Here is a 24,168-nt window from a genome sequence, read left to right as displayed (position 1 = left end):
AGAGGTGGGGAAGGGAAGGGGGGGGGGGGGGGGTGGGGTTAAATTAGTCACCCCCTCTTAGGTCAAAATGAGTCCATGTTGTACTTTGGGTACATGAAATCCTAAAAATGAGGCTGCAGTCTGGAGTATTTCCATATGCTTTGGATAGAAAGAGCTTGTAACTGATTCTGAATCAGGAAACTAAAGCCAAGCTGTGGACAAAGCCAGGCTTTTCAAAAACCCCAAGTGTCCTGTTTCAACACACATGGTTACATTACATACCTTGTGTGAACATTCCTTTGTTTTCGTCTAGTTAAGAAAAACCTGTGAAAAAATCGTTTCCTCACACTGTGAAAACTCTTTCAACCCACTTTTGTTTCTATGATTCCCTTGAGTGTTTCTCTTCATTTTGCGACAGATAACCTAACCCCAAAATGCCTCTAAACCTGTTTTCCAGAGAGGGGGAAACCACAGTGTCTGAAAACTGGTTTATGTGGACATCTTTTGTTCGGAAGTCCACACAGTGGATGTAATGCTTGTACAGTAATACTGCATGGTAGGTTTTGAAAATGCAGTACCAGTGTTGATTGTTTTGTTGTTTCTTTTTTAATTCCTGTAATGTTTAGGCAAGGATGATATTTTATCTTTTGTCAAACAAATTTCAGCCGTTTGGAAAATTTGACTCCATTGTTTTGAAAGACAAAAATGAAGAGAAGGTGGACCGGAATTTTTAGTTAGGAACAGTACTCTCTGTCAGGCAAATTTCACCTGTTCAGACAAGTTTTAGTCAGGTTTTTTTTAAAGACAAGAATATAACAATTGTCAACATATTAAGAAAACAAATGTGCCGTTTGAAATATGTTTATGTATATAATGACTCCCATGTGACTGTGTCATAAGCCTTTACATTGTTCATCCTTGTTTGTGTTATTTGATTGAGAAATATTCATATGATTTGCATCAGGATTTTTGAGACGACAATCTCAAGTAAACAATCCATGTACAAAGATTTTAAAAAAATTACAATTATTTAAATGTTTGTGTTTTTACTTCTTGTTTTAGAGTAATGTTATTATTGTATGGAGTTAATTTTGACTGCTTTGAAATGAGGCAGTCCATTATATAGCACTATTATTTGGGCATAGTCGTAGATAACATGTGGTGCATGCTAACTGAAACTTACTGTTTTGCCGATAGTTTTATGAAAAAAGGCCCATCTTGTAAAAAGGAGCCCTAAATAAGCACTCTGCAATTTTTTGTGGAGTCCGTGAGGGTTAAATGTTCTAGTAAAATTAATGCTTTCGACAACATTTCCTCACCTCCCATCTTTCTTTTGCTGGTTTTTTGAGAATGAAAATTTTAAAAGGGGTTATGCCTAATATTGCTGTGCACCCGTCATGTTTTCATGAAGAAAGTTAAAAATGGTATTAACCCCTTCCTGTTTGTCTATTTAAAATACGGCATTGTAGATTTTCTGTATTTCAATCCCCAAAACTGAAAAATTGTACATAGTTTAAACTGAAATATCATTTAAGCCAAATGCAATGCCTTAACAGTAATAATTATTTTTTTACATGAATATGAGTAAATGATTGGATAAAAAAAGACAAAGACACTTGCCATTTTTTTCGATTTCACTTTTATTAAATGACTGATCACTTTGTACATTTTTACACAATAATTTGCAACTGCTTGTTACAAAGAAAGGCATAGATTAGAAATGGAAGAGACTGGAAGGCATCATTTGTGCTGTATGAAATTGTGCTTGATAATTTTAGAATTCAGTTCTCAATACACAAGTATATAATGGCTGATAACATGGAAAGAAATAAACTCGTGTCAATAACAGAATCACTATTTGCAAACTGCTGTTTTGTTCTGCATCCAGAGATCATTAGTTACATGCAGGGTAGATCAGTTGTCATTTGTGCATTTTTTTTCATTTGAAGCAACAAAAGTGCTTAAAATCTAGAGACAGATGCTGAACAACTATTAACCTGATGAAGTTTCAGCTCAGTGAATGCTGTATGTTCCGAGAAAACAATATTCTAGGATCTCGATTTCAATTCAAACTTTGCCGAGTCATGTTTTGAATTGTGCCAGAAATCAGTGTCCGGGATACGTTCTCATTCAGCCGATTGCAGCTACGTGATGTCACGCACTGAACTGACAGATAATAGCAATCAACGCTTGTGCCCACCCATTCATGGATTCGCTGAAATACAAACCAACTACTAACGGAAATTTCCAAAAATGCGTCACGTGACGCATCTTTTGAAATGGCCTTCTTTGATGGTTTTCTTCCAAATGACAGCATACCTGAAGGAATAATTTCACAGGGAGTTTAGCGCCATTACAATCTTAAAACCAAGTAAGCTTTTCAACAATAATTTGGTCAGTTACTTTTTGGATAGCTGCAAATGATGTACTCTACCTTTAAACAACAAAGTAATGCTTTGAGGCAAGACATCCATATTAATCAGCCGGTTCGAGTCCCACCCGAGTAAGCTAGTGAAGTTTTTCTCGCAAACCCTCAGACAACACTGAATATTGAACATTTTTAAGTGAAGGGTAAAGGAAGAGGAAAAAAATGCAAATTCCATCTCATAAAATACCGCAGTAACGCTTATTGGCCTGTGATCTTTTTCAATATTTCTGGACAATGTCCACGGTAACTCGAAGAGCCAACATTACAGTCTCGGTGCATGAGCAGTATATGGCCCTTTGTGATCATTGATGAGAGCTCCATGACACCACACATGTGTGCAGCGATCTGTGCTTGTTTCGCTCGAATTACACACTGCTAAAACTCATCAGAATGTGTGCTACAGTTGTCTGACTGTCTCTTTGTCAACCGTTGAGGGGGTACTTGTAAAAACAGAGTCCACACCAGTTGTGTCAAATCAACATCCAATTCTACAAGTTGGGACTGCTCAGTCCTACTTCATCTGAGGCCACGGTAGTCTCGCCAGGTCCACGTTGCCTCCGCACAGAATGACTGCCACATTCTCCATGGAGGGATCAATCTCTCTCATCCGGTCAGAGAAAATGGCAGCCACTCCCGTAGCAGCGGCTGGCTCAATTAGCAACTGCAGGGGAAAACAAAAATGTGACATTCTGTGAGTAATTGCTCAGACTGTTTGTCGAAGTTTTCGATGAAGTACTCAGAAGTCAGTCGTAAGTCCATAGACCCGTCCATCAGGCCCCGCACACTGCGACCATGCGCAACAACAACTGCGCCTCTTCAATGACAGACTGTATGTTCCAGTCACGCTTGCAACATGCTTGTCATGCGTGCATGTCAAACTTTTGTGCACGCATGTTGGACATCAATCACGGCTATGATTGGTCAAAGCATCATTGGGTAGCTGTCAATGGCTCAGGCTGTTCACAAGCTATTCAAACAGGCATGCAACTGGGAAGTCACACAAAAAAGAGGAAATTCAAATCCTTCTGGGACTTTGTACAGTGTTTTTCTATTTTTAATGTCTGTTTCATGGGAAGTAAAAAGAGGAAATCGACTGATCCGAGGAAAAGTTGCATGCCTGTTCAAATGAATTTTTCAAGGTTATTTTCTTTATAATATAACAAAATACCATGACTTTTCCATGACTTTCCATGATAGCTTTAAATTCCAGGATTTTCCAGGATTTTTCCAGGACTGTGGGAAACCTGATTAAAGCTCTGCAAGAACTATATTAGAATTGTAACCTGCCGCCGCGAGAGGGCGTTATCACGACCAACCAATAAAACCCACGAACCTGTCAGGAACAACGTCTAGGGAATTTCGCAAAAATCTCCCCCTGAAAAATGGGGGAAACTACTGCGCATTCGCTACTTCTGCAGGCAATTACGATCCATTTTCAGTCCCACGAATACTAAATACCACAAAAGAGCTGACCAGTGAAGTTTCACAAAAGTCTTGCTGCATCTTGCATCTTGTTTCTTCTACTGGAAGAAATTTAAGAGTTTGGTTCGGAACTACAATGAAATGTTCTGAATGCATGCTGCATATATTAGGCCAAACAGGTGCGCGCACATTACACAACCGATACAAATTTCCCTACACGTTGTTCCTGACGGGTTCGTGGGGGATATTGGTTGGTTGTGATAGCGCCCTCTCGCGGCTGCGGGTTATTGCGATGGCAGGTTATCGCGTATCAAACCGTAACAACGTCTAGCCCCTAGACTATAAACTAATTGGCACCATGAAGAGGGGACATCAAGCCTTACCTTCAACCTTGTCCATGCAAATTGCATAGCTGCGACGATTTCTCTGTCACTCTGCAGTTGGAGAAAAATTAAAGAAGTGCACAGAAAGCTTGAGTCAGTTTTTATGGAATGCCTTTCTCACAGTTCAGCTTTGTGACTTGACTTGTGACTGATGAAGGGCTTGTGATTGACTTGTGATTGACTTGTTTGGACCTACAAGAACATGACTGCAGAGATGAAACTGGCCTTAGCAAAAAAAATCTGAAATTGGACCTTGGGTCCGAGCTGCCACAGCGTCACGCGGTGCAGCGCAGCACAGCGCATCAATGTCATAGGGCAGTATTTAATCTTTTCTCCAGGCGGAAAAGGATCTGATCAGCGTTGGTCTAGGTGTTTTACACTTGTGCACGTTTTTACGTGCCATTTTCATTGACTTTTCTTGGAAATCATAATAAAAAAACCAAAAACATTTGTGGAAAAATGGTTAAATAATCATTTTTGTGGGATCGTTAAAAAATCTGAAATTTCTTTGGAAAAGTTTTAAAAACCTGATTTCAGATTAAAATCTGAAAAGTTTCATCTCTGAATGACTGCAATTACGTGTATTGGTTTACATGTACGAGCGCACAGTGTGAAGAAGCTAAAAGTGTGGCTGATATCTAACGTACACTTTTCCAGTCTGCCAATATGTTATGTTTTTAACCACTTCGTGTCGGATGACGTGTATACACCAAAGGTTTTGCGGCATTTGTAATGGATGACGGATAAACACACAACGAGCGAGGCCAGAAATATCTGTCGGCGACCCGCTCGCAGCGAGCGAGGCCGGAAACATCAGGGTGCGCTACCTGCATATGACGACCTGTACCCGTCTCGGATCAAGGTTCGGGAAAACAATCCCGCACCTGGGTCCAGTCATAATAATCCCGGCTTGAACTGGTTAAAAGAGGGTACTCATCAAGAACTTTGAAGTGGGTGGCTAATATTTGCACAAAATATTTTCCAGTGTAAAATTCACGTTATGGACCATTTTAAGCTCCCTCACCACTGTGAAGACGTCCTTCTCTGCTTTTTCCTTGAGGATTGGAAAGGTCAACTTTCCCAGCTGCTGCGTGCGGATGGCGTCAGCGACTGTCTGGAGTGAGCGGGGCGGGTTGGGCCACATTCGCTTCCCTAAAATGAGACAAAGCAAGCCTAGTAAAACTGGTCCCAGAGCACATGAAATTCTATTCCATTGATTCAGAATGGCCTATCACTGCCAGTCTTGTCATCCTTTTGGTCTACACAACGGGCTGGATTTAGACCTTCCATTGGAGTAACTGGTAATTATATTTCAAACTTTTGGGCCAAGGTGAGAATTATGCAAGTCTAATTCACAAGTGACAGTCGGGGAGTCAGCCAGTCAGCCAGTCCGTCAGTCAGTCTGTCCAGTACAAAGAGAACTATAGACAAACAAAAAAAGTGGGTTTTTTTGGGGGGGGGGGGCCATTACCTTAAGAGTAACCAGGCAAATTATTGACAAATTTCTGAGGAGTTTCTTCGTCAGTAGCATCTAGGGGTAAAGTTTGAATAGCTTCTAGAATATGTATGGCTTTCAAAAGCTGTGTTATGAAGATTATTTCTTTGATTAAATGCTGGGCCTTATTTCACTGCCCTGCTTAAACCATACAATTTTGCCATTATAGTCATCATTCTGTGCTTATAGGTATGAACTGTGAAGCCGAATTTGGTCCCCAACTTTTTAAATTTGGCAGCTGAATTGGGAGCTCAATTGAGCCCAATGTCAGTTCAATTTCTAGGACCTCCTTGTAATGTGGATTTTGTTTTTTGGAGGGGGGGGGGGGGGCACTTTTACATCCCCCCCATTTTTTTTTTAAATATAGGTATATTTGGCATATACTTACCATGTCGAAGGGATTTTTCTAGGTCTTTCCCCTCCGGTTCCACACAGAAAACTACACACAAAAGCAAACAGTGAACAGTGTCAAGACCAGCGTGCAAAAAAACAAACAAGCCCTGTATTGAAAAAAAAATTGATTCTTTATCTTAACAAAAATATCTTTGTTATAATTGGTAAAAGATGTTTCCCCTTGCTACTTTGGAGTTCCACTTTGAAATGTAGATTTTTTTTTTTCAATTGCTATTTTCCTTGAAATATAAAAGTTATTCACTTTAGAATGACACATCGTATGAAAAAATCCACCAACATTTTGTTTTGACTGCCAGGACAATAATTACAGGCCTCACAGTTTCTCTCTTCATCAGGTTATTAAATAGGTTTTGAAAATCAAAATATAGGTTTTTATAGGTTTTTCGGGAGCAACATTTCAGCACGAGGTAGCAGAAATACAGGGAACTGATTACCTCAACGTTCTCCACACTCGATAAAGTAAACTAAAACTAACTTGCAGGATGTAATTGCAAACTTCCCAAGTTTGAAACACTTGAAAAAGAAAAATATCTAAAAGCGGTATATTGACGATTTTTTTATTTTGGCATTATAACTAAACTGTGATCAATTTAATTTTTAAAAATGTTCATTAAAATTTGTTAAAAAGTACGGCAGAATAAGAAATACAGGTTTTTATAGGTTATATAGGTTACCTAAAAACAAATATAAGGCTTCCAAGTTTTTATCGGTTTTAAATATTTTGCTGTGAGCCGTGTAATTGGCCTTTTGTCGGGAGAGTTCATTTGTATGCAAAATTAACAACTTTTTCAGAGGGTTGCAAATGCCCAAAATCGGATTACAGTAGTTTTTCGTGAAAACAAAACATACAAATTGAAAATTTGTTAGGAGAAAGCAAATCCCTTTTTTGAAGAGAACAAGATATGTTACTTTAACCCTAACCTTCCCAAATACTCCAAATCATCTTTGCAAAATGGAAGATTTTGCAGGATTGAGGCTATACGGCAAAGTGTGTGGTTGATTTCGGGGGATGCACTGTGTCAAGGTCTTAGGCTGGACCTTGTGTTGTTTATGCTCAGCGGTGCATAAATTTAAGGCCTAGATTATACTTTATCTCCTCCGCACTGCTCCAGGATGTCACTTGCTCTGCCTCAACATATTGAAAGTGCTTGCTAGGGGATTTTGCAGGATTGAGGCAGTGGTCACCCCTCCAACAACCACATTCAAGAAATAATGGATGATTTTGGAGGATTGAAGCTGTATACATGTATGCTATTTTACATGGAGGCAGTTGGAGGATTCTGCAGGATTGAGGTTACATCCTGGCAAAAATGCCTCGGGAGTTAGGGTTAATTAGTGGAATAGAATTTGCGATAAAGATGAATGTACAAGCATTTGACTTGGTCAAATAGTCAAATGGTAATGAAGAGAAAGCAAAGAGGATACAAGGCTGGCCCTCTGGGACCAGGAAAATCGGACAGATCCTTTGAGGAGAGAGTTATCTTACTTTTGACATCTTTCCTGATTCCCTTGACAGCTGTAGCAATCCCTGCAGCCAGGCCGCCCCCGCTGGTAGGTATGAGGATTGCCTGCACATTGGGGCACTGGTCTAAGAGCTCCAAGCCTAGCGTACCCTGTAAATTAGAGATACAAAGTGTACTAACTATGGACTCCATATATCACTATGGGACCACTTGTGAGATTTGGGAGGCACAGGTTACACTACAGGGTGAGTAAAAAAAACAAAAAAACAAACCAAATGTCGGGACCATTGTTTTAGTGAAGTTCTGCATGTAGCACTTTCCAAATCTAGGATATGAAAGCCCAATTCATAAGCTTTCATTTAGTACAAGAATCATTCATATCACTCATGTACTTTTTAAGTTTTAAACACAACCACCGTTTTAAAGTTCTGTCCACGGATTACAAAAAAAGGTGTGCATTCTTTCAGCAAAACGAAAACAATTCACACACATCCTTATGTGATTTGTTTTTGTTTTGCTGAAAGAACACTGAACTTTTTTGTGATCTGTGGACAGACCCTTAAAACGGCGGTTGTGTTTAAAACTCCGTAACTTGAAAAGTACATGAGTGATTCGAATGATTCTTGAACTAAAAGAAAGCTAAATGAATCGGATTTCATTTCCTAGATATTGAAAGTGCTACATGCAAAACTTCACTAAAACAACAGTTCCGACATTTGGGTTTCGTTTTTTCTTACTCACCCTGTAGTCCATGTGCATGTATTTCATTCTGAATGTGCACAAGCCTGAAGCATCTTGAATGATCATCTGGCGTACGGTGGCAACACAATCTCATTTTGTGATGACAGGTCCCAAAGTCCCACTTAACTCTCTCTTTTTGTAACCACTGTACGTAACACAAAAAGTGCTACAAAATGGTACTTTTCTTTAAGAGCAGGGCCCAATTTTGTTGAGCTACTTACGGGGAAAATCACCTGAAAACCAGTGGAGATGAATATCCACGGCATGAAGTTTTAGCTGGTAACGTAGCAAGTTTCTGATATTTTGCCTTTTTTTTTTTTAATTTTCTGCAAAGTTAATTTCTCTGCTACCATCTCCATGAAAATGATGACTGTGCTTTCCTCTTTCAATTCTCAACATTTCGGGTTGATTCTCAACATTTTCGGGTCAATTTACACTAAATTCATCGTAACTTAACCTCCACAGGATAGCTGTGAGGTGTCATCAAAATACATGGTACATGTACAAAGTAATAAAAAGATTACCCCAGCTACCTTTATACACTAACATGACTAATATGTGATGGATTAATAGATGCAGGATTGTAGTCTGGGTGTGGCACACATTACCACCAAAATATGGGCAAGAATTCCAAAACTCTACTTCCTACAAGAAATAAACAGATGCGAAAAGTTTCACTTCTCACCTGGCCAGCGATGACATCGTAATCATCATAAGGCGACACGTAATGATAACCCTTCTCTTCTTGTACTTTGGCACACGTCTCTGATCTAAAAAAAAAAAACACAACAATTTCAAAGGAAAGAAAATTTTTTCCATTTCTGCCCTTTTGAAACCAAAATCAAATTGGATCGTCCTGAGATGCTCTTAACCCTTTCCTTATCATGGGCGACTTTTGTCCACAAGGAACTACCCCCTCTGTTTACCATAGGTGACTTTAGTCGACCAGGAAACCACACACAGAACACCCTCAACACATATTTATTCACTGCTTTTCAGAAAGCTGACATGTTGCTATGTTGGGCCTCCCATACATCAACCATATACCAGCTCAAAGAGTGTTTTCGGATTGTTCTAATGACGTAATTTATAGTGTTACCATTACAAAAATTTAAGAAAAGTGATTCAGAAGTATCCACACACAGTTTGAGGTATGGAGTGCCATTTGGTCATGTAGTGATAGGCCTATGGCTTGCAGTTTGATAACTGGGACCAGATCAACAAACAGGCATAACTTACTTATTTTTGCATGTATGGTCTTGATTTTACATCACTTAAAAGAGTGAAGTTCAAGGAACAAACTTCACACACCACCTTTGATCTTAATCACTCCTTGGCAGTGAAAATCTGGGTTGTAAAAAAAGGTGAGTTTTCAAATTGTGGTTTGTTTTTCAAGCACTAGATTTCTGCATGACCGAGCAAACAATTTGGTCCTGGGGAGAACCAAGTCAGTAAACAACGTGGCAAGGAAAGGGTTAAAACGATTTGGTTCGGCGCAAAATCTAGAAGGCCAATCAGAAATGGATGTAACAATGAAGCATTCTCTCACAAACCTGGAAGCCTGTGAAGGCTGGCAGAAGATCAGCTGTGCCCCATAATTCATGATGGCTTCGTTCTAATGGTGTACGTTTATATACAATTTTAGCATTACCATTACAGAAATTTGCTTCAGAAGTATCCACGCACAATTTGAGGTATGGAGTGCCATTTGGTCATGTGGTGAAATAGCTTGCAGTTTGATAACTTGGACTAGATCAACAAACAGGCATAACTTACTTATTTTTTGCATACAATGTATATGGTCTTGATTTTACTTCACATTAAAGAGTGAAGTTCAAGGAATAAACTTTACACACACCACCTTTGATTTTAATCCCTCGTCGGCAGTGAAAATCTGGGTTGTAAAAAAAAAGGTTAGTTTTCAAATTTTGGTCCATTTTTCACGCTCTGGTGATTTCCGCATGAGCAAGCAATCAATTTGGTCCTTGGGAGAGCCACGTCAGTAAACAACATGCTAAGAAAAAAGTTAATATGATTTGGTTCCGCACAAAATCTAGAAGGCCAATCAGAAATGGATGTAAAAATGAAGCATTCTTTCACAAACCTGGACGCCTGTGAAGGCTGGCAGAAGATCAGCTGTGCTCCGTAATTCATGATGGCTTCTGCCTTGACAGCCGGCGTGTCATCAGGGATGACCACAGCACACTGGACACCTATCAGTTGAGCGGCATAGGCCAGTGCCTGGCCATGGTTGCCGGTACTATGTGTCACCTAAAAACAAACAAACAAATAAAAAGATATGTTCCTGTTCAGATTCAGGTAGATAGTAGAAAAGAAAATTGTATAAAATTTAGGCTCTAATATAGTAGGGGAGATGGGGGTTAGTTGGAACACGGGGTTAGTTGAAACAATGAATTTTTCTTGATCATCTTAATTAAATTTTATAAAATGTTTCCCTCAAGAGATGTCCCTTAGCAACAGCCATCCACCATATTGCCTGCAGCAACACTGCAACAATAGTGCTCAAGTGGGAAAGATAAGTTTGTTTTTTCACCTTTTGAGTAATTTTTTCACCATTCAAAAAATGTGTACTTTCTTAATGATGTTTATAGATAACAGTGACTAGTTTGGGGGTATTATATGCTCCAGTACTAAGCTACAAAATAAGGTTAAAAAGATATGTTATTGGAGCCCCTGTTTTGTAGAGTGAGCAAACAAATGTCACATGGGCCACTGGGGCTAGTTGGAACATTTTGATGGGGGCTAGTTGGAACATGATGATAATTGAGGAAATATTCTGACTTGGCAAACAATTTTGAAAGCACATAGACAGGTCATGTTGACCTTACCTCAATTTTATGCAAGCTTTTCATGTTATTTTTGGGGAGTTAAATTTCCCGTTTTGATGTTTTCTTTTTATGATCAGGCTTGTACCTGACTCTTGCCTCGCAATTTTCCTGTGTTTTTTTGTCTTGGTGCTGTTTGTGCCATTTCTTGCCAGTTTGTTAATTAAAAAAAAATGTTAGGAGCATCACCAGTGCTTGGAACAATTATTTTACTTGAAACTCAAATATAAATGCAGTTTTAAAGTAATTGTAGTATACTTTCAGATTAACAGCATACCGAGTTCCAACTTACCCCATACCATGTTCCAACTAACCCCATAGGAGGGGTTAGTTGGAACGCATGTCGTAGTTGTGATCAAGATGGATTTTTAAAATAACCATCAACAATTCTGAGAAGTTTATATGCTACATTTGCAACACACATGTGTATGAATAAATTGGCATAGTTGTTGTTTCTTGAAGAAAACCTGTTTGTGTTATGGATAGGTTTTTGTGAAAATCGTTCCAACTAACCCCCGTCTCTCCTGAATCTTTCAGATGGAGCATGAAAACTTAATGCTGTAATATTTTATATGTTTGTAATATAAAGTTTTAATGTATTTTAATGTTTTTGAGCACGAAAACCACGACACTCTCTATTGTATACCACTGTATATAAATAGCAATAAACCAAATCCAATCTAATCTAATCTAATCTAAAGAGGTCACAACACATTTGGATAGGGCCTAAGATATAGGCAAACAATCAACGTCTTACACAAAGCCATGCCAAAAAAAATTCAATTAAATTATGCGTGCACTTACCACACCATTAAAAGGCACATTTCTTTCCTTCAAACACAGTATCTAGAAGAAAAATACAACAGAAAACAGCAACAACAACAAAATGTTTAATAAATTTGATAATGTTTCCGTATAAAAAAAAAAATGGTTCGATTTCTAAAAAAAAAAAAAATCATGTGATTCAACTTGTTCCCAAACTTTTACAGTCAATGATTTAAATTTGTAAAATAATAATTCAATAATCCCGTACTGTTTTGTGTGTGTGTAGATGTCACATTCAAAAGTGAATAACTTTTGTATTGCTAGAAAAAAAAAAGCAAGAAAAGGAATCTATTTTTCGGGCTGAAACTCGAATATAACACGGGAATGAAACTTCACTTATTTGTAACAAACACCTTCACTGTATCGACCCCTGGCTGGTACAAACAAGATTATGTTGTACTCACAGCGTTCAAAGCTCCTCGGACCTTGAAGGACCCCGTCTTCTGGAACAGCTCGGCTTTGAAGAAGACTTTGCGTCCTGTCAGCTGGTCCACGGTGGCGCTCCGATGGATGGGCGTCACGTTGATGAGGCTGCTGATGCGTTGCGCAGCCTCCACCACCGCCTTAAAGGTCATCTTACGCACAGAGGGACGGCTGACTTTTGAGCGCAAGGTTTTGGCGTACTCCTGAGAAAACAATCCATATAGACAATCTGTAGTAGACGAAACTTTCTACAAGTAAATTCTTAATCTCTAAACGGCTTCTTGTTTTAACCCTAACGGACCTGAATCCATCAAAATCCATCAAAATCCATCAACCTGTTTTGGAGTATGTCGGCAGATTCAGGGTACCTACATATTGAACATTTGGAAGGGTTCAGGATTGTAAGCCTAGCGGTATTGCAGGATTTTGATGGATTCAGGATACCTCAATACTGAGCAGTCACCAGCACCAACATTTTTGTGCATGAACCAATAGATGGATTTTGGCGGATTCAGGATACTTTCTAATAAAAGTGCTCAAGGGGTTAGGGTTAAACCAGGTACCGGTACCAGACTACCAGTACATACATAAGCTTCAAATTATTTCTTTTAAAATAATTAAAAATACTGCAAGTTAAACTTGCGCGATCCCCCTGGCATGCTGGCAGTATTTAAACTGTCAGTTAGGTAAGCACACTTTGCAGTGTACCTAACCAAAATCAAGAATGACCTCATTTGACCCCTAGATGACCTATGACTTCAAATGTCTCAAGTCACCTGAAGTGCCCCTACCCAAAGATTATTGTCACCAAGTTTGGTTGAGATTGAAGTCTGACTTTTTATATGACAGCACTAAACAGTTAACCTAACCAAAATGGAACACATGGACACACAGAAGGAATACACCATCACAAGATCCCCCTTTCTTGGCTTAAAAGCCAGGGGGATAAAAATGAATATCTCTTGACAACAAAACTATGGTATATCATGATTTGATGCACATGTACTCGCACATCATGTACGTGATATACTTGCTTCACAGCCCAACTGTCCCAGCTACTGTATTACAAAAATACATTGTAATGTGTTAGCATAGCAGTACTGTAATTGCTGTATCAACATGTATGTAATGTTTACATGTGCATGGAGTGAATTATCATGATTCTACTTATATAAACAAAATATTGTACGCAGCATACATACATGTACCTACACTGAGATCATACAGATTGCCTTACTTACATTGCACCAACTTCAGTAGATACTGTGTTTCTCTTCACACATTGTGTATACAGAATCACCCTGGTAATGTCCAGTGACCCCTGATCAATTCAATCAAGGTCAAACTGCATATCTCACCAAGCGAGGGCGCTATGCAAGCTTGTTGCATGCCAGCTTCGATTACATGTATATCCTTGGCAAAATATGCACATGTATACATGCATACTGGGGAGCGTTACACCCAATTTTTTTATTAACATGATGAATTTTTTTTTCTCCAAATGTAGTAGTTCCTAGAAATTTAATGACTCGAAATCTTAGTTATTTAGTATCTCAAGCTGATGTTACCCAAATGATGGAGAACAGCAGCATATTTTCCCCCAACAAAATCTGATCCTTTTTCTCTGAAGAATGGGTTGCTCAAAAAATAAAGTTGAGCCCAAAGAAAGTGGATATATACATTGTATGAAAAAATATACATGTATATGAAAATTGTAAAGAAATTTCAAATTTTAACTTTTTTTAAATGTTGAGTGCGTCAAACTGCCGCGTGCGCCTTCCCTCGGCCATCCCATCTCCATACAAAAAAACCCATAAATTTTGAAATCTATATCCTTGGATAGTGCTTGGTATTTTTCAGGTGGATCCAGGAACTTTTGCAGGTGGCGGGGGAAGGGGGCGGGGGAAGGGGGGGGGGGGTTCAGGCCTGTCAGATTCTTTATGTCCGATAGTTGCGAACAGGCAGATATGTAGGTAATTAATATTACTACTAATTCAGGGGTGTGAGTGACCATTGATAAAAAGCGCTGAAAACACCAGAAAAAAAGGTGTAAAAAAGCTGAATTTTGTATACTTTTGTACACAGCAAGTGAGTTAAAAAGCTGGGAAAAAAAACTTAAATCCAAAACTAAAAATAGCTGAAATCAGCTTTAAAGCTGACGTTTCACACCCCTGATAATTATTATAATTTTGTAAGTTTGTGGGTGTTTCAACCACCAAACCTCCCCCCTTCTGGATCCACGCCTGATTTGATACCTTGATGTTCATGCACTGGCGTTATAATCTAATCATAAAAAAAGTTTCCCTTTATGCTGAAAATCCTTCCAAACTTTCAATGTCCTTCCTGGAACTTAGCTAGTGTGCAAGTCTTGCCAGTTCATGTTCACTGTTTAAGTGAATATCTAGGTGCCAAACTGACTAGTCTAGTCACAGACTCCCGTCTTTGAATTTGTAACGTGTGGCAAAGTCTGCAGCCGCAACTTACCACGCCAACAGGGTGGTTCTCGTGTTGCCCGATGTCTGGAACCTTCAGGTAAAACTTCATCTCTAGGTTTAAGGACTTTGCGTCCTTCTTCATGATGGCCCCTATCTCCTGGAACGTCTTCCGTTTGGTGTGTATTGAGGCGCTAGCAGCAACCTGTTAAGAGAATAAACCCCACCGACAAAATGAAGGCAAGCCTATACAGCTGGTCTCAGAGTGCACACCATTACATTCGATAGATTCAGAACTACTCCCTGGAAGTCGTCTTTTCATGCCTCTGGTCCACATAGTCGGTAAACCTATATGATAGCACTGCCGACCTCACAAGTGAAAGTCAATGAGTGAGTCCGTCACTGATTGTGTGAAAAAGGGATCATTGCCAAGTTCAAATAGATTAAATGTTATTAAAAATATGCAAGAAAAATATCAAATTGATCCTTTTTTTAGTGTGACATGAGTGATCTTTGATTTGTTCGGTTATAAATATTGCTTGAATAATGAATATGCATTTAATTTGTATTCTCTTGCGGAACATATTCATTCATTATCAGTACATAAAATAAGTCGACGAGTAAATAACATGAAATGAGTAGCTGAACAAGGCAGATCCAGAGCACAATTTTGGGGTAGGGGCTCAAAAAAATTTGTTCTCCAAAATGTCTCACTTAAGGACTCTTTTTTTTTGGGGGGGGGAGGGGGTTAGATGCTCTGTGGTGCGATCTGAGGCAATTTCTGACCACTATAGCCAATTTTTTTGGAGGAAAAGATTGTGGTGTATGCAGTGCCTGCCTTTATTGTGACATCACTTTAAAAACAAAGTAGGTTCATTTTTTTTTGGGGGGGGGAGGGGATGGCACCTGTTGGCTCCCCTGGATCTGCCCTTGTAACTGAATAAGAAACATGAGATGATAGAATAAACTAAAGAGTACGCAATCAACAAGGACAAGAGCATACACAATAGTAAAATTAATAAACAAGAAATATAAATTATCCAAAAGTCTCAATAATGTAAATAATCCCAAAGTGATCCGAGTTTTAAAGAATCCAAAAGTGATCTGAGTTGTGGTACCATATTACCTTGTAGTCTGGGAATTTGATCACTTTCTTGATGCTCATTACTGCTGGGCAGTCCAACTTCTTTGTTGATGGCGTCAACAGTCGCTTGGTGGGTCTGTAGTCATCGTCTTTACTCTCAGTACGCTGTGACAGATATCCACACATGTACAAGGCGAGCGTAGAAGAATAAATGATTGGATACAATTTTCACCAAGATTCAAGTTTCATCCCCTAAACTATATATTTTTTATATTGCTATTTTTTCAAGCACAAAAAAAGTTATTCACTTTTGAATTAGACATCTACTAAAAAACTTGGCACATGTTTAGTCATTGAATTATTATTGTCAGGCAATACATGTACATGTACATCCTTTTTTACATCCAGGTAGGCTGGTTTCCGACCCATAATCTTTATCGATAATACATGTATACGGACCGGGAGCCAGTCTGCTCACAAAACTAATCTGTTTGTGCCCATAATGAGGGCTGCAGACTTCCAAAAAAGGCCAAAAAGGAGGTTTTGGGGTTTGTATAATACATACAAGTTGAACATTAATATAAAAAAAAGTGACTTTGTTGAAGAGCACGGGGAATGGAACTTTAATCATGGAGTAATAAAGGAGTACATGTAATTATAAAATTGCACAAATAAAATTGACTGAATCAAGATTTGAACCTGGGACCTTTGGATTAATGTAACGGAGCTCCACCAACTGAGCTATCCAATTCAGTTTAGTTGTTGGTGGTTCCCATTTTGTCAGTATCTCTGTTCAAGGGCATAGTAAAAGAAGTAATGAAATGTCTTAGACAACCTTCAATGTCCGTTTTTCTTTCGAATGATACCATTTGGGCATTTGATACCAGTTCCACCGTATCTGCACTGACGGCAAAGATTGTCTCTTTAAATATGTAGAGATGTTTATTTGTGCCGAAAATGTCAATTTGGCAAAAGGTTGCTAGCAGGATGGTTGAAGGGTCTATCACAAGTCAAATTTGACATAAATCACAAGTCAAATCACAATTCACAAGTAACAGTACATAAACAGGACAACATAACCTGTGTCTTGACTTGAGAATGGAACACTTGTGATTGGCTCGCGATTTTGAGTTGATGGATGGGTTATGAGGCCTGCACACTGGGGGGGGGGGGGGGGGGGGGGGGTGAATGATTTCCCCCCCCCCCATCTAACACAAGTCAAATTTCACAAGTCACAAGTCTTGCATATAAAAAGCGCTCGCATACAAAAAGTTCCACTTTGGGATTTAAAGACCCCCTCCCCTGTCTGGGATCAGGGAACGGGCCTGGGTATGATGGGCTCCACAATGTATTACGTGATGGACTTGTGATTGACCAGTGACAGACCTACGAGGTCTTTAACTCCAACTGTGATCTCCTGTGCCATTTGTCCTGCTCGGCAATCGCTCATTCCATTTCCTTTGGTCTTACCTTGGCAACTTTTTCTCGGTACTTCTTCTTGATGCCCTTGTTCTTGTCCTTGCCCTGATGGCAGCCCATCAGGACTTGTCCAAGATACATGAAGGGCGTGCCGTCAAACGGGATGGCTACTGTGCTGGAGGATTTCTGTGACCAACTCAGCCTCTTGAACTTCCATCCTGTAGGGCACGGGGGTGCAATTGGTACAGTCGGGGGTCAGTTTCACGGAGCAGCTAAGCACAGAAATGTCCTTAGCATTGCAAATATTTAAATATTGAATGAGGGGGATACAAAAAGGGGGATTTGAAGGTTTGCATGGTGGAAAGATACTTAGACAAGATAAGTTTGCGGTGACACCATGTTTATAAATCTCTTTTATTCACATGGTGTCACATTCACATGGTGTCACCACAAACTTATCTTGTCTTATATTGCATGAGCTTGACTTGTGCAATATTGTTATAATGAGAGCATCATATTCTTGTATCCCCGGAAAAAAGCCATCCAATATTATTATTTATATCAGGTTGATTTGATCTGATAGTAATCAATTTCAGGACACTGGTTTTATTTCTCAAATTTCGTCGAATAGTCTTCGCTTATCAAAGCTGCCATTGCGGTTGTTGTCAACAGTGCGAGTACACCCTGTTGCACACTGCATCCGCAACAATTGTGAGATTGTACACTCTTGATTGAGCGGGAAACAGCGAAATTTGTTAAAATGCCCGGCTGTGGACAATATCAAAAGTAATATCCTAATCCAGGTACTTTTACGGACATAATATTGCACTCATCCACGTACCATAGTTTCTACGAAAGCACATGATACGCCAATTTATTTTTATTACTTGAAGCCTGATACAAATACATGTACATATTTTTTGACGAATCACATATTGAAGGATCAATACATTTTAGGGTCTTCCATTTTCGAATAATTTAGTATTTGATTACTTGAACATGCGTTTTATTGCATATTTGGAATTGCTACAACTAGTGCAGGGCCCGTCAAATATGCACCTGTTTGGTAGAGGCAATTTCAAAACGCTCATATCATGCAAACAACGCACACGATTCAATTGTGTTGTTTTCACAGGTTAAACTCACACTCATAGGTTGAGCACACTTTGTACATTGTACATGTCGCCAGGCCATCCCCGGCACTGATATTCACCCATACGCCCGTGCAGCTACTCACGTACGTGAGTTCCAGAAATACTCTGAACAATAATTGCCCCACAATGCGTGTGCCCATCCTTTTTCCATTGTTGCGTCATATTAAGCACGCGCACTTTAGCTCAAACATGACGTAAACAATTGAAAAGGACTGCGTGTGTTCTAGGTATATAATCTGCCACGTTGAGGCTAAAAAGGTGCTGCTTTTTTGCAGTTTTTTTGAGAACCGCTTGTCCAAACAACTTTAAACTTTGCACTGCACATTCTGTTGTCCCGAGCAGTATGCCTGCCAAAATTCAACTTTATATGGTGCCCGGTTCTGGAGATAATCGACGGACAGACAGACAGACAGACAGACAGACAGATTCCTGGAATTACAATGTATAGTAAGGATGAACCTGCTACTGCGTGCGCACCTGTCAAAAGTTGCATGCGGCAGTTGATATGGGCTGCTGGAGTGTTTTGCAGTAAGTATTTTTTTAACCTGCTATCAGGATGGGAAAAATGAGCCACTATCGAAAAAAAAGTTACCGTTGACAAAAAAGTGGCACCCCGGCAATAAAGCATCGAACTTTACGATAAAATAACATCACAGTCACGTGTACATGTGTGTAGTCGTTTTGTTTTTGAATATTTCAAATGGCTATTCAAATAATGGGTAGATGATTGAATATTCGGTTATTTGGTACATTCGGGAAAGCACAAATATATTTGATCGATTTCAAAAGGTCAAGTCATACTTCATAGTCCATATTTTAACATAAACATTTATTCAAAACAAATCAGCCCAAAAGTCGACATAAAACAAATTATAATTTGACAGAAAAAAGAAGTCAACACTGTCATCAAGGTCATAGAATAAATTCTACATAGAAAATACTTCTCAGTGCATTTAACGTTGAAATATTTTAGTGAACATGATACTTCATACATACATGTGCAACGTACATTTCAAAGGACAAAGTTTCAAATACTTAAAAAACAAAGTGAAACAAAATAAAAACTAGCATACCGGGTACATGGCAATACAAACCTACAATTGAAACAACTGGTACACACTGTATTTTGATAAAAATTAAAATGTAGGACTAATCCAATTTCACTTACATTCCAAAAACATAACTTTGTTTGTCAAATCAACATGTACCATGTATGTTTAATGCAACTGTGAAAAGTCGGGACAAATCATACACAACAAAAGTACATTACCTGTATGTGAAACTAACCAACATTAATTGCACATGGACGACTGTTATCCTATTTTTGAACTTGGCATTATTTTTCTGGAATTTATTTACTTGTATGGCCAATACGTATACATTCTAATGACTAAACTTTTAATGCTCGATGAAGCAAATCCAATGTTGTGTGCAACTATCAGACTATGGACGAGCTGTCACCGCGTTGTGGGGAACTTTTCACTGTTAAGCCCTATTCATACTTCACGCGAAAGCGAAAGCGCAGCAAAATCTGTGACGTCAACAATACATTTGAAGCACGTCCACCATTGTTGACGACATGAATGTTGCTTCGCACATGCTTTCGCGTGAAGTATGAACCGGGCTTCGGGCAAATTGGGACCGAGTTATGGGGACTTTCTGCTGTCCCCACAGCGTCTTTGGTCCCCATAGTACCATGGGACAACTCGTGTGTAGTCCCCACAGTTACAAAACAAGTACATGTATGTGTGCTGCATTATGGGGAAGTTTTTTATTGAGGACTTTTTGCTGTCCCCACAGCGTCTTCGGTCCCCACACAGGACAACTCGTGTGTAGTCCCCACAACTATGGAACAAGTACCGGTACAAGTATGTGTGTACATATGTTCATGGGTCCAGTGCTTTACAGGGGTAAAATTCATCCCCGGTTGGGACCAGGGCCTTATTTCATGGCATTGCTACATGTAAGCACACGATTTTCTTCTAACAGAGCCTCCATCTATTTCATGGAGACTGTAAGCATAAGCACAGCAAAAGACACGCTTACTTCAGAGGAAAAATTTGCTTAACTTAGTGACGTAACAAACGAAATCTCCATGCACGCGCGACCGTTAGCACACACACGCTGTGAAATAGTACTTAGGATTAGCAAATTTTTCTGCTATGCTAAACACAACTTTTCTGCTAACTGTTAAGCAGCGCCGTGAAATTGGGACCAGGCTTGAGAGGCTCAACCGGGGTAGAAAATCAAAAACATGCACCTGATCCTTAAATACTTAATTTAAATGTGAATGGTACATGCATGCCTTGTTGACTCATGTTCAAATGGACATGGTTCTACTCACGGTGGATCCGTGCTGCTTTCAAAAATAATTTGACAAGTCCATTAGAGCATTCACTATGGACAGGGTTCCATTTGTTGAAAGGATTACTGACAAGTACATGTATAAACTGGCTTGGCATTGATCAGTGAATCTCTTCTCCATCAATCTGAATCTCGTATCGTGTCCCATCTGGCTGCACAACCCGCTCAGTGATGGACTTCACACGGAAATTTGGCAGGAGGCTCTGGATGTCTGTCAGGCCCACACCTTGCCTGTGCTCGTCTAGAACACCCCCGACGGTTGTGAAGCTGTGAGTGGCTCTAGCGCCTTGCTGACTTGCACTCTCCTGGACCTGGCTTGGGGTTCCTTTGCATGAACCACCCCTTATTGGATTCGAAGAGGGACTCGATCGAGGACTTCGGGAGGGTTCCGTGTTGGAGTTTATCCGAGTTGGATGTCTTGTTTCCATTGAGGATGTCCCGCTATTTCTTTGTCCCAAACCAGTTGGCCTGTAGATGCACGTTGGCCCTGATGACTGAGCCTGTGAATCCCACTTCTTTTCAGAACCTCCTCTGGTTGACATCGACTGTGGTGCTTTGTTCTGAACATTTTGCGCATCTCTCGGAGTTGTAGCTGTACCTCCAGACACTGTTTCATGCATTGGCTTGAGTTGAGTGCATGTTGAGGTAGTCCTCTGAGAAGAGGATACACAAGATGCTGAAGCCATTCGATTGTCTTCTCTCGGTGAGACTGTTCTATGTGATGGCAGCAGCTGACGTGACCCAGATTCATTTGCCATGTTTGCAGGCCCGGAAAACGTCACACTGCGACCCATGTCACGTCTTGGGTCCGAATTCTCTTGGCTGTTCCTGGTGGTCCTTAGATTGTGAACTTGTTGTTCCCTGCTACTGTGGCTGTGGGCAGTGCTAGAGTGTAGCATTCCAGCATTCACACTGCTAGCATGGATGCCCAGTGAGCCGCCAGACACACTGGTGATCCTTGGGAGAACGGGCATAGTTGCTGTGTGATTTGTGACGTGAACAGTCTGTGCCTCAGATCTGCTGCTCTGTGCCTGAGCTTGGCTTCTCTGTGGCTGAAACTGCCGCCCATGCAATCCAGGATGGCTGACAGCTTCCCTTGAGTTGCTCAGGCTAACTGGATACACTGCTGCATGGGAAGTATTATAATGCACTTCTCTGGCCTGGCTGCTTCCCTGCAGCGACTTTGAGGCTACTGGTGGACTCTCTGAACTGCAGGTATCCCCCATATCTGAATAGCTCACAGTGTTTTGGGAGTAGCGGGCCCGCTTGTTGACAGGTTCTCTGATATGGTCCGCTTCTTCATCGGAGTCGCCCAATGGATACTCCAATCTGGTGTCATCCAGGTATGCAGATGGGAACATGTCGACGAGGTTTGGATCAAATGGGTCAGGCATGTTTGGGTGTCTCCGCTTTCGATGCTGCCTGATATTATACATGCGGGCTGAGGAGTACTCACAGTAGCCACAGCTGAATTTCTCCTGGTGGTTGTCTTTGTTGTGCTGCCAGAGGGACTTGTAGCTCCTGTACACCACATTGCACTCCTTGCACATGAACTCCTCCGAGAGGTCTGATGGTGCAGCAGTCTGATGGTGGGGCGGAGCAAGCCTGATGCTGTCCGAGTAAGCCGATGTGGGTCCGTCTTCAACTGTGTAGTGAAAGGAAGACAACAGATTCTCAATGAGTGAGTTCATCAACGTCATCACCATCATCGTCTGTCAGCAGCATACATACACAACGGCACAAATTCCTCCTCAAGCCTCGCTTGTTGAACCTTGTCAGCTAACACATCTTGAACTACATTGTATACAGGAGTGCAAGTCACTAGACACAGGACACTGTTCAGAATATGTGTATGGATGCGTGTGCGTGTCTTGAAAGTAGATGTTACCAACATGATGCATGCTTGGGCTGAGGTAGGGAGATGTACACTTCCATCATGTACTTTGTCAAGAGCCTGGCTTCGAAATCCATCCACACATTCGATACAGTATGTACATGTACATGAAGACTTTCGACATTGGGTTTAAGTCTTCACTGATGAATATGTATGTACTGTCACTAGGGCTGTCCCGAATACTGAATATTCAATTGTCAACCAAATATTTGCGTAGCTTTTTGCTGGTTTGAAAAAAAAAAAGAACGCATGTTCTTTTTTACCATAGTTACAGCGCTATGGCTATTTGTATTATTTATACTACTAGATGCCACTTGTTTTGTCAACAGTAACTTTCTTGTAGAAGGCGGTTCATTTTCCCCATCCTTTTAGCAGTACATGTCATGCATGTAGGCCTACTTAAAACAATCTAACAGTTTATAATATCAATCAATTTTGGGAAATCAGAAAAACAAGACGACATATTCTGTGTAGGATTACACTTTAATAAAAATAATAAAGGAAGACAACTTTTACTTTTGGAAGAATGAAAGGAAAAAGATACAAATGAGTGCCGCGCCACAAATTCAATTCAGTCACGTGAGTCCAAATACCCATCCACTGAGCCACACATCCATGATGTTTGCTTGAGTTGTCGAGGTGGTGGAAAAAATGTTGCAACCTAACGCCACTTCCGCGATTGTGTACAAAGTCTATGGAGAGTCAAGAAAAATATTTCTCAGTCCCAGATTCATGTCTTACTCATTTTTGCAATGAATGACCTTCATTGAGATGATATATGATTATGAAGAAAAAAGTGGCGTCAGGTTGCAACATTTCCCCCGATATTTCAAGCTAGTGAGCTGCATACCGGTAGTTTGTGACTGTAGACTACCTAAAAAATTAGGCCTAAATTGAAATGTTAACATGGTTAAAAACTTAAAATCATGAAAGTCGAGTTTAAAAATCTGAAAAAGTAAAACGATCCTTACTAGTTTGAGTATAACCCTTTTCCTTTTTCAGCACAATGAAATGCGTCCCCGATTTCGTCTCGTAAGTTGAGATTTTCTGCTTCACTTCAGCCTCGGTGTCCAGACAGAAGACGCCAGCATCGTCTATGAAGGGGTCGTCTAGCGGGCCGTCCTCGGCCAGCTCGCCCGCGTGCTCGGTAGCATTTCCTTCCTCGTCATCGGTCTTCGCACTACCGTCTCCTTCATCACGTTCCAAGTTAAGAATTAAATCAGATTCGTCCTGCCTCCATGACTGGTCTGGTGAGACAACTTCATGGACAATTTCTTCTTCAACGCGCTGTTCAACTTGTTCTTTTTCTTGAGAAGAAACACTGACGTTAATCTCAGATTCTTCCCCATGTTCGTCCGCCATTGTTAACAAATGGCCGGATTTACCGAAATCGCGATCTGCC

At 40.2% G+C, this 24,168-nt stretch overlaps 2 protein-coding genes across 2 annotated transcripts; both read right to left on the bottom strand.

Annotated features, from left to right (window-relative positions):
* Window positions 1-1,603: 1,603 nt before the first annotated feature.
* Window positions 1,604-24,148, bottom strand: LOC119743415 (serine racemase-like). Its single transcript, XM_038219811.1, has 13 exons — window positions 23,738-24,148; window positions 17,406-17,572; window positions 15,978-16,100; window positions 14,904-15,056; window positions 12,401-12,622; window positions 11,976-12,017; window positions 10,430-10,596; window positions 9,011-9,095; window positions 7,608-7,734; window positions 6,096-6,146; window positions 5,237-5,364; window positions 4,213-4,263; window positions 1,604-3,068 (listed from the first exon to the last, which is right to left on the bottom strand). Exons 1-13 carry the CDS (start codon window positions 24,126-24,128, stop codon window positions 2,919-2,921), a joined length of 1,857 nt encoding a protein of 618 aa, XP_038075739.1. The 5' UTR covers window positions 24,129-24,148; the 3' UTR covers window positions 1,604-2,918.
* LOC119743416 lies at window positions 20,821-22,826 on the bottom strand. Its single transcript, XM_038219812.1, has one exon. The coding sequence runs from the start codon at window positions 22,579-22,581 to the stop codon at window positions 20,974-20,976; it is 1,608 nt and encodes a 535-aa protein (XP_038075740.1). The 5' UTR covers window positions 22,582-22,826; the 3' UTR covers window positions 20,821-20,973.
* Window positions 24,149-24,168: the final 20 nt, after the last annotated feature.

Source organism: Patiria miniata, unplaced genomic scaffold (genome assembly GCF_015706575.1).
Source record: "Patiria miniata isolate m_02_andy unplaced genomic scaffold, ASM1570657v1 HiC_scaffold_6, whole genome shotgun sequence".
NCBI classification, from domain to species: Eukaryota; Metazoa; Echinodermata; class Asteroidea; order Valvatida; family Asterinidae; genus Patiria; species Patiria miniata.
This window is presented reverse-complemented; position numbering and strand designations above follow the sequence as displayed.

What these genes read in the sequence shown, in the direction of transcription:
- LOC119743416 (XM_038219812.1), bottom strand. Translation starts at nt 22,581, where the DNA reads ATGATGGTGATGACGTTGATGAACTCACTCATTGAGAATCTGTTGTCT.
- LOC119743415 (XM_038219811.1), bottom strand. Translation starts at nt 24,128, where the DNA reads ATGGCGGACGAACATGGGGAAGAATCTGAGATTAACGTCAGTGTTTCT. An exon ending in AAAGGGTTATACTCAAACTA is followed by an intron (nt 17,573 to 23,737) that starts GTAAGGATCGTT and finishes CGTGCCCTACAG; the next exon opens with GATGGAAGTTCAAGAGGCTG. An exon ending in CAGCCTTCACAGGCGTCCAG is followed by an intron (nt 9,096 to 10,429) that starts GTTTGTGAAAGA and finishes TTTTTTTTTTAG; the next exon opens with ATCAGAGACGTGTGCCAAAG.